Below are 13965 nucleotides of genomic sequence, written 5' to 3' on the forward strand. Positions count from 1 at the left end.
GGACTGTGATTTGGAGGAAGCCCAAACTTATGCCTTTGTGTGCCGATTACACCTGGTAACACAGTTATTTAATTACCTGCATTCTATTTGACAAGAATACTGGGAGAGGAGGGCTAAGAGAGAGAGAGAGAGAGAGAGAGAGAGAGAGAGAGAGAGAGAGAGAGAGAGAGAGAGAGAGAGAGAGAGAGAGAGAGAGAGAGAGAGAGAGAGAGAGAGAGAGAGAGAGAGAGAGAGAGAGAGAGAGAGAGAGAGAGAGAGAGAGAGAGAGAGAGAGAGAGAGAGAGAGAGAGAGAGAGAGAGAGAGAGAGAGAGAGAGAGAGAGAGAGAGAGAGAGAGAGAGTGGGTAGCTAGAAATGGGGAGCGAGGAAGAAGGGAGAGCGGAGGGGGGATTCACCACACATCACAATACACCCCAGAAGGGAGGGGGTGAGGAGAGGGGTGGGAGTGAGAGAAAAAGAGTGAGAGTTGGAGGGAAGAAAGGTGTGGGAGGAGAGAGAGAGGGTGGAGGGGGGGAGAAGGAGGGGTAAGGGAGCGAGGCGGGAAGGCTGAGGAAGGAGGAGGAGTGAAGAAGGGGCGGAGAGCGACGCCTCACCCCACACTGCTATACACTCCAGGAGGAGGGGTGCAAGGAGGGGGAAGTAGCGAGAGAGAGAAAGAAAGAAAAAGAGAGAAAGAAAGAAAGAAAGAAAAAGAGAGAAAGAAAGAAAGAAAGAAAAAGAGAGAAAGAAAGAAAGAAAGGGAAAAAGAGAGAAAGAAAGGAAAAAAAAGAGAGAAAGAAAGGAAAAAAAAAGACAAAGAAAGGAAAAAAAAAGAGAGAAAGAAAGGAACAAAAAAAGAGAGCAAGAAAGGAAAAAAAAAGAGAAAGAAAGGAAAAAAAGAGAGAAAGAAAGGAAAAAAAGAGAGAAAGAAAGGAAAAAAAAGAGAGAAAGAAAGAAAAAAAAAGAGAGAAAGAAAGAAAAAAAAAGAGAGAAAGAAAGAAAAAAAAAGAGAAAGAAAGAAAAAAAAGGAGAGAAAGAGAGAGAGAGGAGAGGGGGGCTAGGAATGGGGGCCGTGAGGAAGGGGCGGAGGGGGGGGGTTAGCAAAGATGTTATGCTTTATGACGCGCGCGTGCGCACATGCACGCACACACGTGATATCGGCAATTTTGCAGGAATCGGTAAATTGGAGTCAGTGTGATTACCAACTGCAGTACTAACTGTATATAACCCAAGAACTTTAGTAGCTTTCACCTTTTTTGGGGGGGATTTAAATAAACAATTTTTTTTAATAGGGGCAATAACCCTCAGCATTTATATACAATGTTGCATTTATCTAGACATTTAAGGGATATGTTCACAAACATTAATTTTTATAAACAGTTGCGTTCTATATAAACCACTCGTTCAGGGTGCCCGGGCAAGAAGCGTTTGCCCAGGGTGACGGAGCACGAAGCGCTCGCCCAGGGTGACGGAGCACGAAGCGCCCGCCCAGGGTGACGGAGCACGAAGCGCTCGCCCAGGGTGACGGAGCACGAAGCGTTCGCCCAGGGTGACGGAGCACGAAGCGCTCGCCCAGGGTGACGGAGCACGAAGCGCTCGCCCAGGGTGACGGAGCACGAAGAGCTCGCCCAGGGTGACGGAGCACGAAGCGCTCGCCCAGGGTGACGGAGCACGAAGCGCTCGCCCAGGGTGACGGAGCACGAAGCGCTCGCCCAGGGTGACGGAGCACGAAGCGCTCGCACAGCGTTACGAAGCACTCGCCCAGTGTTACGGAGCACGAAGCACTCGCCCAGTGTGACAGAGCACGAAACACTCGCCCAGGGTGACGGAGCACGAAGCGCTCGCACAGCGTTACGAAGCACTCGCCCAGTGTTACGGAGCACGAAGCGCTCGCCCAGCGTGACGGAGCACGAAACACTCGCACAGCGTTACGAAGCACTCGCCCAGTGTTACGGAGCACGAAGCACTCGCCCAGTGTGACAGAGCACGAAACACTCGCCCAGCGTTACGGAGCACGAAGCACTCGCCCAGTGTGACGGAGCACGAAATACTCGCTCTGAATGACGTGGCACGGCAAAAGCATTCGCAGTCATATGGTCACATGGTTTGGCAAGCCATATTGGATTTACCCTAAAACCTTTAAAAAATCTTCTTCAGAATGGCTGGGCAAATCGAGGGGAAACTTCACATAAGTGTTCGCCAACCCATGGGTGTACAAGTGGCACATAGCAAGCACTCCTCATGGGGAATGAGTGTGGCCTTTTTATGATGTCGTAAGTGCTTGCCTTCGTTATGATATCATAATTGCATATGTCGAACGCTACATCCGATCAGTATAAATAATTTTGAGGGTCTTCTCAGGATAAAAATGGTCCACATATATTTTTGATGACATCATTGGTCATGTAATTTGGCAGCCATGTTGCTTCTTTTTTTTCGCCTTCAAAAATCTTCTCTGAAATGGCTGAAAAGATCGAGGTGAAACTTTACACATTACCGCCTATCCATGAGGAACAAAAGTCACACATGATGTCATAGGTCACATGATTTGGCAGCCATATTGGATTTACCTGAAAACCGATAAAAATACACCACTTAAAAGAAGTCCTGGCGAGGGTTTGCAATCTCCGATTGCTCTTTTTCTGTGTTGTTTTTTTCTTTTTTTGTGATGAGCACCCCTAAATTATCTTCAAAAGTCGTGCTTAAATTTACCCAAACACTCAGTTTTCATCCATGCACGTCGAGTTAGTTCCCTGAGTATGCAGGTAAAATTTGGGGCCACTATGTTCAAGGTTTTGGGGTTATGGAGGAGACATTGACTGAATGAATGAATGACATTTATTAATTATTATAGATTGTGCATCCCATAAAATTTGATTAGCTCTACAAACTCTTACATTTAATCTTCGTTCCCAAGTTTGACTTTGGAAAGGAAACTCAAAAAATTGGCATCAAATGTAAAATGAGATGTAAAGCACACTTTATAAGGTTATTTAACTTCTTCTTCGTCTTCTTCTTGAGTATGGTAGCTTGGCTGCCGGGTAGCTATCATTTTGTTGGGGCGCGGCTAAACCGCTGATGCTGCACCCCTATTTACCAGTGCACTGGTACTCATTTCACCGACCTCAGAAGGATGGCAGGCTGAGTAAACCCCACCTGATGTAAATTCAGTGGCCAACAGGGTTCAAACTCAGGAACCTAAGATCCCAAGCCAGCCACCCTAACCACAAAGCCAACACCAGGCTGTTTTTTTTTTTTTTAAGCAAATAAACAAAATATAAAATTTCTCAAATTTTCCTTTCATAACATATTTTGGGGATTGGAATTTTTTGAAACAGTTGGCAGAACATCAGCTTTGAAAATGAAATCAATATCAGTCCAGCTTTTGCAAAACTATGGTTAGATTAATAACAGCACAATTTATGCAGGAGAAAGGAAAGAACATTTTAATAACAGCTTAATTCATGCTGCAATGTATGTTCTACAGATAAGAGTTACAAATAGATGTTAAATAAACCTTTGCTATTTTCTACACAGCAAAAGTTACAAAAGTACAGCTCCATCACCTGTTTCTTAGCTTTTTCAAGCAGATGCTGGAATCGCACATCCTCTCGGATCCAAGTGGGAAGATGTGCACAATCTCTTTCTCTTGCATATTCAAGACGTGACTGCAGCTCACGCAATGATCGTAGCTCATCATTGAGTCTTTCTTCAGCAGCCTTGGAAGCCTGCAAGTCTAACTCCAAATCTAATGATGTGTGAGCTGACCGACCTGCCTTCATTGATGCTTGCAACACGGGCTATGTAAGGAAACAAAAGTTACATGTAAAAAAAATATTAAATTCCACATTGAGTGTGCAGTGAGTGCATAACCAAGGTGAGGGTGGAATAAATGCAGCCAGTGGTGAGGAAGGGATGGAGATGGGTAGGAATGAGGTCATGGAGATGCCTTAGATTGGGGATGAAACTTAAATATGTAGATTCTTCATTCTACAGAAAGGAACGTAAACTCATTCACTCATAAAAAAAATATTGCGTATGTTATAGGTGGGCTTGAAAGCCGAAACTTGGTATATTGGTGGAACTCAAAGCCACAATTCTAGGGGGAAAAGAAAAACCATAAAACTGTCCATAAATGAAAATATCTAAAAACAAAAGTCAGCTCGTGGGGCCTCGCTCCTGCTCACAGAGGGTCACATGACCAAAGACAATGGCACATCACATGATCTTATGTGGGCAGGAGCACTCCCTAAGGAATCAGATGTTTCTCGCTTTTATGGCAGTATGATTCAAAAAGTGTCTGTTTTTCTTTTTTAAGGACGGTGTACAGTGGGAGGAAGGAGTAAACATTTATTCTTTACAGGTGTACAGTGGTAAGTGTTATAGTGCATATTTTAAGTATGTATGTGTACATATACAGTCAGACCTCTATTTCATACATCCCGATTATAATGAACCCCCGCTTATGATGATCGTGACATTCAGAACATGCTTTGGTCAATGCACGTCTACCCTGTTTAACAATCCAAATTGCTGGAAAATCTTGACTTAGCAATCAGTTTCTTCTGGCAAGTTGAATGCAAACACGGTGCCCTACATTAGAAAATTGGCGAAATACAGATGAGATTGCCAAAGATGATGAGCGAAAAACATCAAAATCTAATAATTTTATTATTCCCTGTGTCTTTGTCACTGTGGTGGAGAAATACACCAACCAGAGATGCCGCCAAGGAAGAAGGCCATAGATGCTCAGCTGGATGAGGAAAGATGACGACTCAAATTGGCTCTGTTCTTAACGACGGGCAATATGGGACACAGCTACAAGAATATGACAATAATCGGTTGTTTTAAACTTCGATTTATAAGTTCCACCCCTCAACACTTGTCTTCAAATTATAAACTCAATCTCTTTGCATTGCCTAGAAACTCATTAGAAAACAAACAATGGCTTAATTTTATAACTGTTGACCTTTTTACATTAAGAATTACTATACTTGAAAACTGTTAAATAAAGAGCTCATTCTCATTACCAATTTTTGATTTACTTAATATGTCTGCCTGCTTGCAGAAAGAAAATATATGAGTTCCGTAACAAGGAACTTGAATGGAGGAGGAGGAGACCATTAAGACCGAGCAAGTGTGCACTGATGTTATTAACTTATGGTTGTTTGTCCGTGCTATCTCCTTTTTTTGAATTCTGAGTATCAAGCAAGGAAACAGCAAGTACCATTTTTTAAAGTCTTTGGTATAATCACTGAGGAAGGGTTCGAATAGCTAATCTCGCAGACTCAGAGCGGACATTCTAACCATGATGCCACTGAGTCCAGTTAATGTAGAATACAAGCACAAATCACTTCATCAAATATATAAAGCTTATATTTATTGTCTGCACAAAGGATGCTCCCCAGTATGACACACACACACACACACACACACACACACACACACACACACACACACACACACACACACACACACACACACACACACACACACACACACACACACACACACACACACACACACACACACACACACACACACACACACCTCATTGACTCACTCTGTTGTGGAGCATCAACTTGAGTCCAATAACAGTTCTTTTCAAAACTATCACTACAGGATACCACATGACAGTACACCTCCCACCTACATATCTCTCACTCACCGGCATTAACACGTTGTTGGGACCCGGCTCAGGTTCGGGTGAGGAAGGAGTCACCAACATTCCCCGACTTCTTATTCTTCCTCATTCCGTCTCCTTTTTCAAATCTAATTTCCCCAGATGTATGAGGCACCTATGTCTTGCTCGTGATATGGTTTTCTGTATAAGGGGTTATCTTGGTGCTCAGGGCTAAGACTGTCTCTCATGTGACACTGCAATCTCCTGTAAATGTGTGCCTTTCAATACAAGACTTGTCATTTCCAAACATGCTAGGTGTCCATTTTCACCATTCATGAGACATAGTATGTCAAAGTAGATGGGAGGTTGTACCCCACTGATTCGCTACGCTAGCCTAGCTGACGTCCCACTTATGGTTCCACTCAGCCGTATGTAATTATTAGATAAAGGTGGGGGTGTCGAGAGCATGGTTCCCCATCTGGGATAACAAAATCACCAGAAAGGTAATGCGAGATTATGGGCACGGGGGCCCTGCAGGATTGTCACCTCAGACAGCATCTTTAGTTGCTTAGCAACCCATCGGGTCGTGGAACCTATTTGCGACTCGTCAGTTTCAGGGTCAAAGCTTTATGTGACAGCAGCCCACTGAGCTATTCGTCAGGAAGGAGGTCTGAGTGAGGCCACTCGTGACCCTGACAACATACTCCGAGCAAACTGTGTATATATATATATATATATATATATATATATATATATATATATATATATATATATATATATATATATATATATATATATATCCTATGGTATCCGAAAACCTCCGATGGTATCCAATGGTAAAACCTCCCAAACTCCTTCGGTATCCAAGGCCATCTTCACCCATGGCTACCAGACTTCCTCTCTTGTCACAGCCAACGTGTGGCCCTAAATGGAGTTCTCTCATCCCCTCTTCCTGTGCAGGCTGGAGTTCCTCAAGGCAGCATTCTGGGCCCTGTGCGTTTTCTGGTTTTCATCAATGATCTCTCGGACTCTCTGGAAAATCCTCGATCTCTCTTTGCTGATTATTACACCCTCTGCCGTACCATCTGTCATCCCTCAGGCCGGCAAGCAGCAGCTTCTTCACTCTGCAGATCTGGGTAAAATCACAAACTGGTCCAACACGTGGAACATGTCTTTCAATCTTGACAAATCTCACTCTCACTATGTCTCTCTGAAAGGACCATTTGGAACCTCCCCCCACCCCACCCCCCATCTACTTTCTCAACAATCCGCTGGAAGAAGTCCTTGCATTCAAGTTTCTGGGTCTCACTATCTGCCAGGATCTTTCCTGGGAAAACCACATTTCCAACCTGGCCGACAAAGCCAGTCGCCGACTGGGAATCCTCCGTCATGCAAAGTTCTTCCTTGGCCCACCTGAGCTCCTGACCACATAGAAAGCTTTCGTCCGCAGCCTGATTTTGTACTGGTCTTTCTGTCTTCTACCGTCTCCTCTCCAGTCTCGCCCCCCCAGCTCTGTTTGCGATATGTCCCCCCCCCCATATTTCCGCAGGGTGCTCAAGATCCGCCAGCAACCCCCTTCTGGTAAAACTACCAAAATCATGAATCACTGCTCACCTTCACTCTTTTTTCCCGCTTTTAGAATAAAGTCCCACACTCTCTTCAATCCCATTCTTCCCTCCAGGCCTTCAAAACAGACGTTCACCACCACCTCTTATCTTCCCCCATCCAAAACTTCAATCTTTTCTCCCCCGTTAATCCACCCAAACCCATCTCCTTCAAATTCCTTGCTTTCCCTCGTGAAAGTCCCTGTAATGTCCATCTTGTATACCCCGTGTTCCCTACCACATCCCTCATCTCCTAATGTCTCTGTTCCCCACTGTTTTGTCCTTCCCTCTCCCACCCCTCTTGTCTCATACCCCCTTTGCTGTGCGTTGTGTTGGCTCTCATATGAGCCTTGACAATGTCGACAAAAACAACAAAAAAACAGGAATAAATTCCTGCAAGGGGAAAGTGCGAAAAAAATTGTGACTCATCCCAGGAATCAAACCCAAGGACCTCATCACCTATGCGGTGACAGCCCACTGAGCTGTTGAGTCTTTTGGGATATCCTCACAAATTTCTCAAACTAACACTGCAATCTTTATAATGGCTGATGTCTTATGTGCCTACTAGGCAGACCCTGAATGTGTGTATATGAGTGTCGCAGAGTTATCTGGGTCAAAGGTTGGGAAGTGGGTCCGAGAAAGACCGCTCATCACCCGGACGACATACTCCTAACAATGTATATACATATATGTATGCATGTATGTATGCATGCATGTATGTATGTATGTATGTATGTATGTATGTATGTATGTATGTATGTATGTATGTATGTATGTATGTATGTATGTATGTATGTATGTATATGTATATATATATATATATATATATATATATATATATATATATATATATATATATATATATATATGTAGTGGAAGGCTCTGTAGGTGGTGTGGAGCAAGGAGTGGTGCCCAGTCAATGGAGTAGGGTAAAAGGAGTTTATATTCCAAAGCAGGAGGAGGCTGTGACATTTGAACAGTTTAGACAAATATCATTGCTCAATGTAGATGGGAAGATATTGATGGGGGGGGGGAGGGGGGTCTTTGCTGCATGGCCCTTAGACTTCATCAGAGAGAATGGTTTTGTGGATGGCTCTGTACAAAAGACAAGAATACCAAGTTCACCAGGATGTATTGAACACTCGGCAATGGTGTGGCAAGTACAGGGCATTCCAAAAAGAACTGGACAACTTTGCCTCTTAAGATATATATAGAATCACGAATGATACAATGATACCCTTTGTTTTATATGATACAGAAACTCATTAAGTTTTCTTTATTTTCATGTCTGGTGGTTTAATGTAAAATAAAATGGCGACTCCACAGGAGAAAGCTTCGTGCGTCGAATGGTTAATCTAGACGAAATTCAACATGCAAGTTCAGCGTAATTTCCTTACAAGGTATGGAAGGAATCCGAGTTTGTGGACTAGGATCAGAGAACGGTACATGAGGTTTAAGGAGACTGGAAGTTGTCAGAAACAGAAAAGTACCGGTCGACCAAACAAGTGCAGCAGACATTGAACGAGTGCATGAATCATTTCAACAAAGTGCCAGAAAATCAATTTGACGGGCATCTAGAGAACTGGCACTACCAACCACCACTTTACACAGGTTTTGCATAAAAGACTGGAGCTTTATGCCTATAAGGTGCAGATCCTGCAAGAAATCAACCCAAATGCAAGGAATTTGCCTTGGAAATGCTCAGTCGCATCGAGGATGATGAAGATTACCTGAAAAAGGTCATGTTCACAGACGAAGCTTGCTTTCATGTATGAAAGGTAATCGAGAGACTGGCACAATGTGAGGTCTGGGGCTATGAAACCCCCCACGTGATCATTGAACACGTACCCGATAGTCCAAAGGTGAACGTGTGGTGTGGCCTTCTCCATGACCACTTGGTGGGTCCATTTTTCTTTGCGGGGGAGACAGTGACCTCAACAATTTACATGAACATGTTGGAAGTATTCACCTTCCCACAGATTGAAGACCTGCAACCTGATATAATTTTTCAACAGGACGGCGCTCCCCCCTCATTGGGCCTTAGTCATTCGAGTCGTCCTGAATGAAAAATTTCCAAGTCGCTTGTATTGGCTGAGATGGACCAACCACCTGACCTTCACGATTACCAGAGATAACCCCCTTTGATATTTGTTTTTTTTCTGTAGGGGTTTACCAAAGATGTCCACAACACCAAGGTGGCACACCAGCAGGATGTTCGTTCTCTGATTACAGTTGCATGCACATTGGTGGACACAAACATGTCGAGCCGAACATGGCAAGAACTTGTGTATCACTTTGGTGTCCTGTGCATGACAAATGGAGCTCACAATGAAGTGTATTGATGGTGCGCAAAAAACTTTATGAGTTTCTGTGTCATATAAAACAAAAGGGTATTGCTGTATCATTTGTGGTTCTAAATATGTTAACAACCAAAGTTGTCTGGGTCCTTTTGGAACACCCTGTATTACAAGAGACAAAGAGGCAAAGGAAGGATGTTACAGTGTTATGGCTGGATTTGGGGAATGCATATGGGTCAGTGCCACATGCCTTGATTAGATATGTTACAGATTTGTTTTGAGTGCCACAGAGATTTGGGGATTTTCTGATGGCATATTATGATCAGTTTTGAATGCGGTTTGCGACACAGTCCCACACAACAGAATGGCATACATTGGAAGTGAGGATCCCGAAGCGACATGCCATCTCCCCTATTTTATTTGGGTTGGTTATGGAGTTGCTGCTCCACGCTGTGAGTGAACATGGGAAATAAGTGGGGTGAGCTCCTGGTCAGAGCTTGCCAGCAATGTTTGGTGCTTGACGCTTGGATTAATGCCATGAGTATCGTGGCCATTGATGATTTAGGATATTATGATTGGGCATGTGGCGAGGATGGAGGTTTTGGTGAGTGGGTTTGTGAGGAGGTGGTTGGGAGGTGCCACACTGTTTGACCAATATTGCTCTTTTGGTTAGTGTGGAAAATTCCGGTTTCCCTTTACATCCATAATCGAGGAATATAAGGTGGTGAGGGTGCGGGAGTTTATGATGGTGCAGAATTTAAGTGACTCGGCGGTAAAGAAAACTCTCCCAGAGAAAATGGCAAGTCAGAAGTGGAATGCAAGAGCAGAGGTGGATGAAATGGAGGAGCGTCTGCAACAGAAAGAGGTGATGGGAATGATGCAGCATGGCAAACATGGTTTGTGGTGGATGAAGCATGAACAATGGGGAAAGGCATGTGCGAAAGAAAGGAGGAGGATGGTTGAGAGGGAGGTGAGAAGAAACGAGGAAGAGAGGAGATATGTGAAGGCAGTCGGACAGGCACAGTGAGGTGCTTGGACTCGGTGGGAGGGTGTGCAGATAAGAACATTGAAGTGTCAAGAGATTTGAAGGATGGAGCCAATACTGTTGAATTTCCTATTGCGGAAAACATACAATGGGCTTCTACCGGCAGCAAACTTGAGGGTGTGAGCATTTATGCAGGAGGAGAGCTGCCCTTGGTGTGGAGGTCAAGGAACAATGCAGCATGCACCGAGTGCATGGTCAGTAGCCTTGGCAGCAGGAAGATATAAATGGCGGCACGATCAAGCATTGGGCGGTGGTAGTGGAGATGGTGTGACAAGAGGTGATGAGATTGTGAGAGAGAGAGGGAGAGAGAGAGAGAGAGAGAGAGAGGGGAGTGGAAAAGAAGGAGGAGGAGGGTGATGGGAGACAGGTGTTGTTTGTGAAAGAGGAAAAAGGAGGAGGAGGTGGAAGTGGAAGGCAAGAGGTTTGCCAAATGCATTTGATTGGCAGGTGGTTGCAGACCTAAAGCCACAAAAGGTTTTCCCGGCGGATTTATGTGTGATAAGATTGCGGCCTGACATTGTCATCTGCTCAGGTACAACAAGGGAGGTCATATTTTGAGAATTGTCAGGACCTTGGGAAGAGAATATGGAGGAGGTGTATGAGAGTAAGAGAGGAAAATATGGTGAGCTGGAAGCCGAGTGTCAGGAGAAGGGTTAGTGAGTTTCTTATCAGCCATTTGAGGTGGGCTGTAGAGGGTGTATTGGCAATTCCTTTTTTGCATTTCTTGGTCAACTAGGGGTGTGTGGAATGGAAAGGAGGATATGTGTGAGAGAGTGGCCCAGGTTGCCTTGAATGGCTCACTTTGGATTTGGAAGAAGTTTATGGAGGCAGGTCGAACGGTGTAGATAGAGATTGATTTGGTGGTGGTTCCTTCTGCATCAAAAGGGGTGGTGACCGAGTGTAGAAGAGATATGCAGAGATGTGTGTATGGTATAGTTGCTGATTTGAGCAGTGCATGTTATGAGGCTCGTCGGTTGGTTGTGTGGTGTGTATTTTGGCATGTCTTTTTGTGTTTTCCTGTTGACTGATGCATGTTGCAAGGTTGGGTGGTTGGTTGGTTGCTCCAGTACATATTTAACCTCTGCCATCGAAGATCGGAGGTTACTGTTTTCACCTCTTTCTGCTTGTTTGTTTGTTTGTTTGTGAACAGTATTACGGAAAAACTTGACGGATTTCGACGAAACTTGGTGGGGGGGGGGGTTGGTATGGACCAAGGATCATGCCATTAGATTTTGGACTTGGTCCCCCCCCCAAAAAAAAAATTGTTAGAGAAAATTTTTTTTTTTGCATTTCTACATGTGTTAAGTGATTTCCAACCCCCCCCCAAAAAAAAAAATTGAGGAAAAAAAATTTTTGCAACTTTTTTTTCAACAAAATTTCGATTTCTTTTTTTGCATTTCTACATGTTTTAAGTGATTTCCAACCCCCCCCCCCCCCAAAAAAAATGTTGGAGAAAAGAACTATAACTGTCAGCACTGTTGACATCATATTTAATGAATAAGATGTAAGGTTCACTTGAGTGACCCAGCAGTATTGGCGGCGGAGGTTTTGCACTCCCAAGTGCTCCCCCTCTAGTTTCAGTGCTGTGGATTCTGGGAGTGGAAGCTGTTGTTGTAATTTGCGTTCTTGCTAACTGCGGTTAGGGATACGTATGCATCCAAGTGTACTTGCTGCAAGTGGAGGCATATGTGCCCCGGCTGGACCACCTGAGCTGACTGTATCACGGTTTAAGGGCCGAAACGGAATGATGCTGAGGATTTTGACTGAAGACCTGGTCAGCAAGTCATACTTGTGACCCAGGTGTGCTTTGAAATTGCATGTATATATATATATATATATATATATATATATATATATATATATATATATATATATATATATATATATATATATATATATATATATAATCATTCCATGTACAAATTCAAATTTAAGTTTTAAAACATATATTTATTCAAGTACTCCTTTTCAAACACAAGTATCTAAAAAAAAAAAAAAAAAGTGTCTTCTGTTGTTGACTTACTCTTTTCATCCGCAGGCTTCTCCGTTCCACGGCACTTCGTAAAAACATTGTCCGCTTGGGCAAGGCTGAACTGTCACTATCACTCCGGTTCAGCTGTGGGAGTAAATACATATTTATAACGAATGTGACAACAGTTGTGCCAAATAAAAAGTCAGTAAGTTGGAGAAATAGAACTAGGTAAGATCCCAGAATGTCTTCACTATGAAAGTACACCTATTACTGTGGATGAAATCAACAGGATTGAAGTTTGCTAACTGTAGTGGGAAGCAAGGATAAGCTGACATTTTGGGCATTAACCCAATGTCAGAGCAAAACAGGACATGAGCTTTCACCAGCAAGACGAGTAAATCCTTCACAACTATTACTGTTTGGCATTTTAAAATAGTATTAAAAAAACCCTCACCCGGCACACATATTGATTGCGTGCGCTTGAAGAAAAGGTCTGTGATCTCACAATGGCATTTGCTCTCTTGAAGGAAGTGCAAAGTTCCTTGGGTCGAGTCACCAACAAGTCAAGCATCCTAATGTCTGTGTTGGTTTCTTTATCAGCCTATATGCGGCAAACGGCATACGATGCGATGTATGAAAGAGTTGCCCACAAAATTATTCAAAAGTTTTCAGACGTATAAGGTAGTAATGTAGCCATCAAATTGGAACGATATTCTTTGGAGATTTATTTGGCCAATTGAAACTATAAATTGAATTGCTATCATTAAATGTGAAATACCAACAAAGGTTGAGATTGCAAGGATAACTAGAAGGGCACTCAGTGGAGCGCGTATCTTTGCCAGGCTAAACAGTTTATGTTCTGTATCCCACTGATAGGCTGGATCTAGATCCGGACCTCCAAAATCAAATTGGTTTGCTCTTGTCACTTACCCAACTCATCCACCTAGTTTTGTCATAACTCGTCCACAACATTTTGAAATATAATGCTATACAGTATATCGTCTTTGGCTCGTCTCTCAATGATGAAGAATCACTTATACCGATTGAAAAATTCTGAAGAAGAAAAAAATATATTGTTTGCACTTACCTTTACAACTGGCTGTCGGTTCGAGTGGCTGGCAAGTATTGTAGAAATCTGAGGTTCTTGCTCCTGCACATGATGAAGATTCAACAAATTGTACCAATGCCTCGGTGTGTTGTCAAGTCGTGCCATTAGATTGGTGAGGCTGATTTGCACGCTTCCCTTTTCCACATTCAAAAACATCGAAAATTTCCATCAGAATCGCATTGACAAAAAGGCACGCGATAAAGCATGATCCTTGTCCTATAAACGATGTTGTATACAGTAATATATACATTTTAAATCTAAGATTGCTATGGAAACTCTGAACTAAGAGGTCACTATTTCTGCCAAATAAAGTTAATCACACGAATGAGGGTTCATTC

The 13965-nt window shown here is 43.3% G+C and overlaps 1 protein-coding gene across 3 annotated transcripts in view; it reads right to left on the minus strand.

Annotated features, from left to right (window-relative positions):
• LOC147014205 (protein WWC2-like) overlaps positions 1-13965 on the minus strand; it is a 145849-nt gene that overhangs the window by 9301 nt on the left and 122583 nt on the right. For all 3 annotated transcript variants that reach the window (XM_085851974.1, XM_085851973.1, XM_085851972.1), the window contains 4 exons: positions 13607-13762; positions 12974-13120; positions 12571-12663; positions 3545-3778 (listed from right to left, as the gene is read on the minus strand). In XM_085851974.1, the coding sequence (XP_085708100.1) occupies positions 3545-3778; positions 12571-12663; positions 12974-13120; positions 13607-13762 (630 nt within the window). The remainder of the gene's footprint in view (positions 1-3544; positions 3779-12570; positions 12664-12973; positions 13121-13606; positions 13763-13965) is intronic.

The sequence above is a fragment of the Eptatretus burgeri genome, chromosome 13, assembly GCF_056783735.1.
Source record: "Eptatretus burgeri isolate ZD-2024b chromosome 13, Ebu_testis_v1, whole genome shotgun sequence".
Taxonomy (NCBI): domain Eukaryota; kingdom Metazoa; phylum Chordata; class Myxini; order Myxiniformes; family Myxinidae; genus Eptatretus; species Eptatretus burgeri.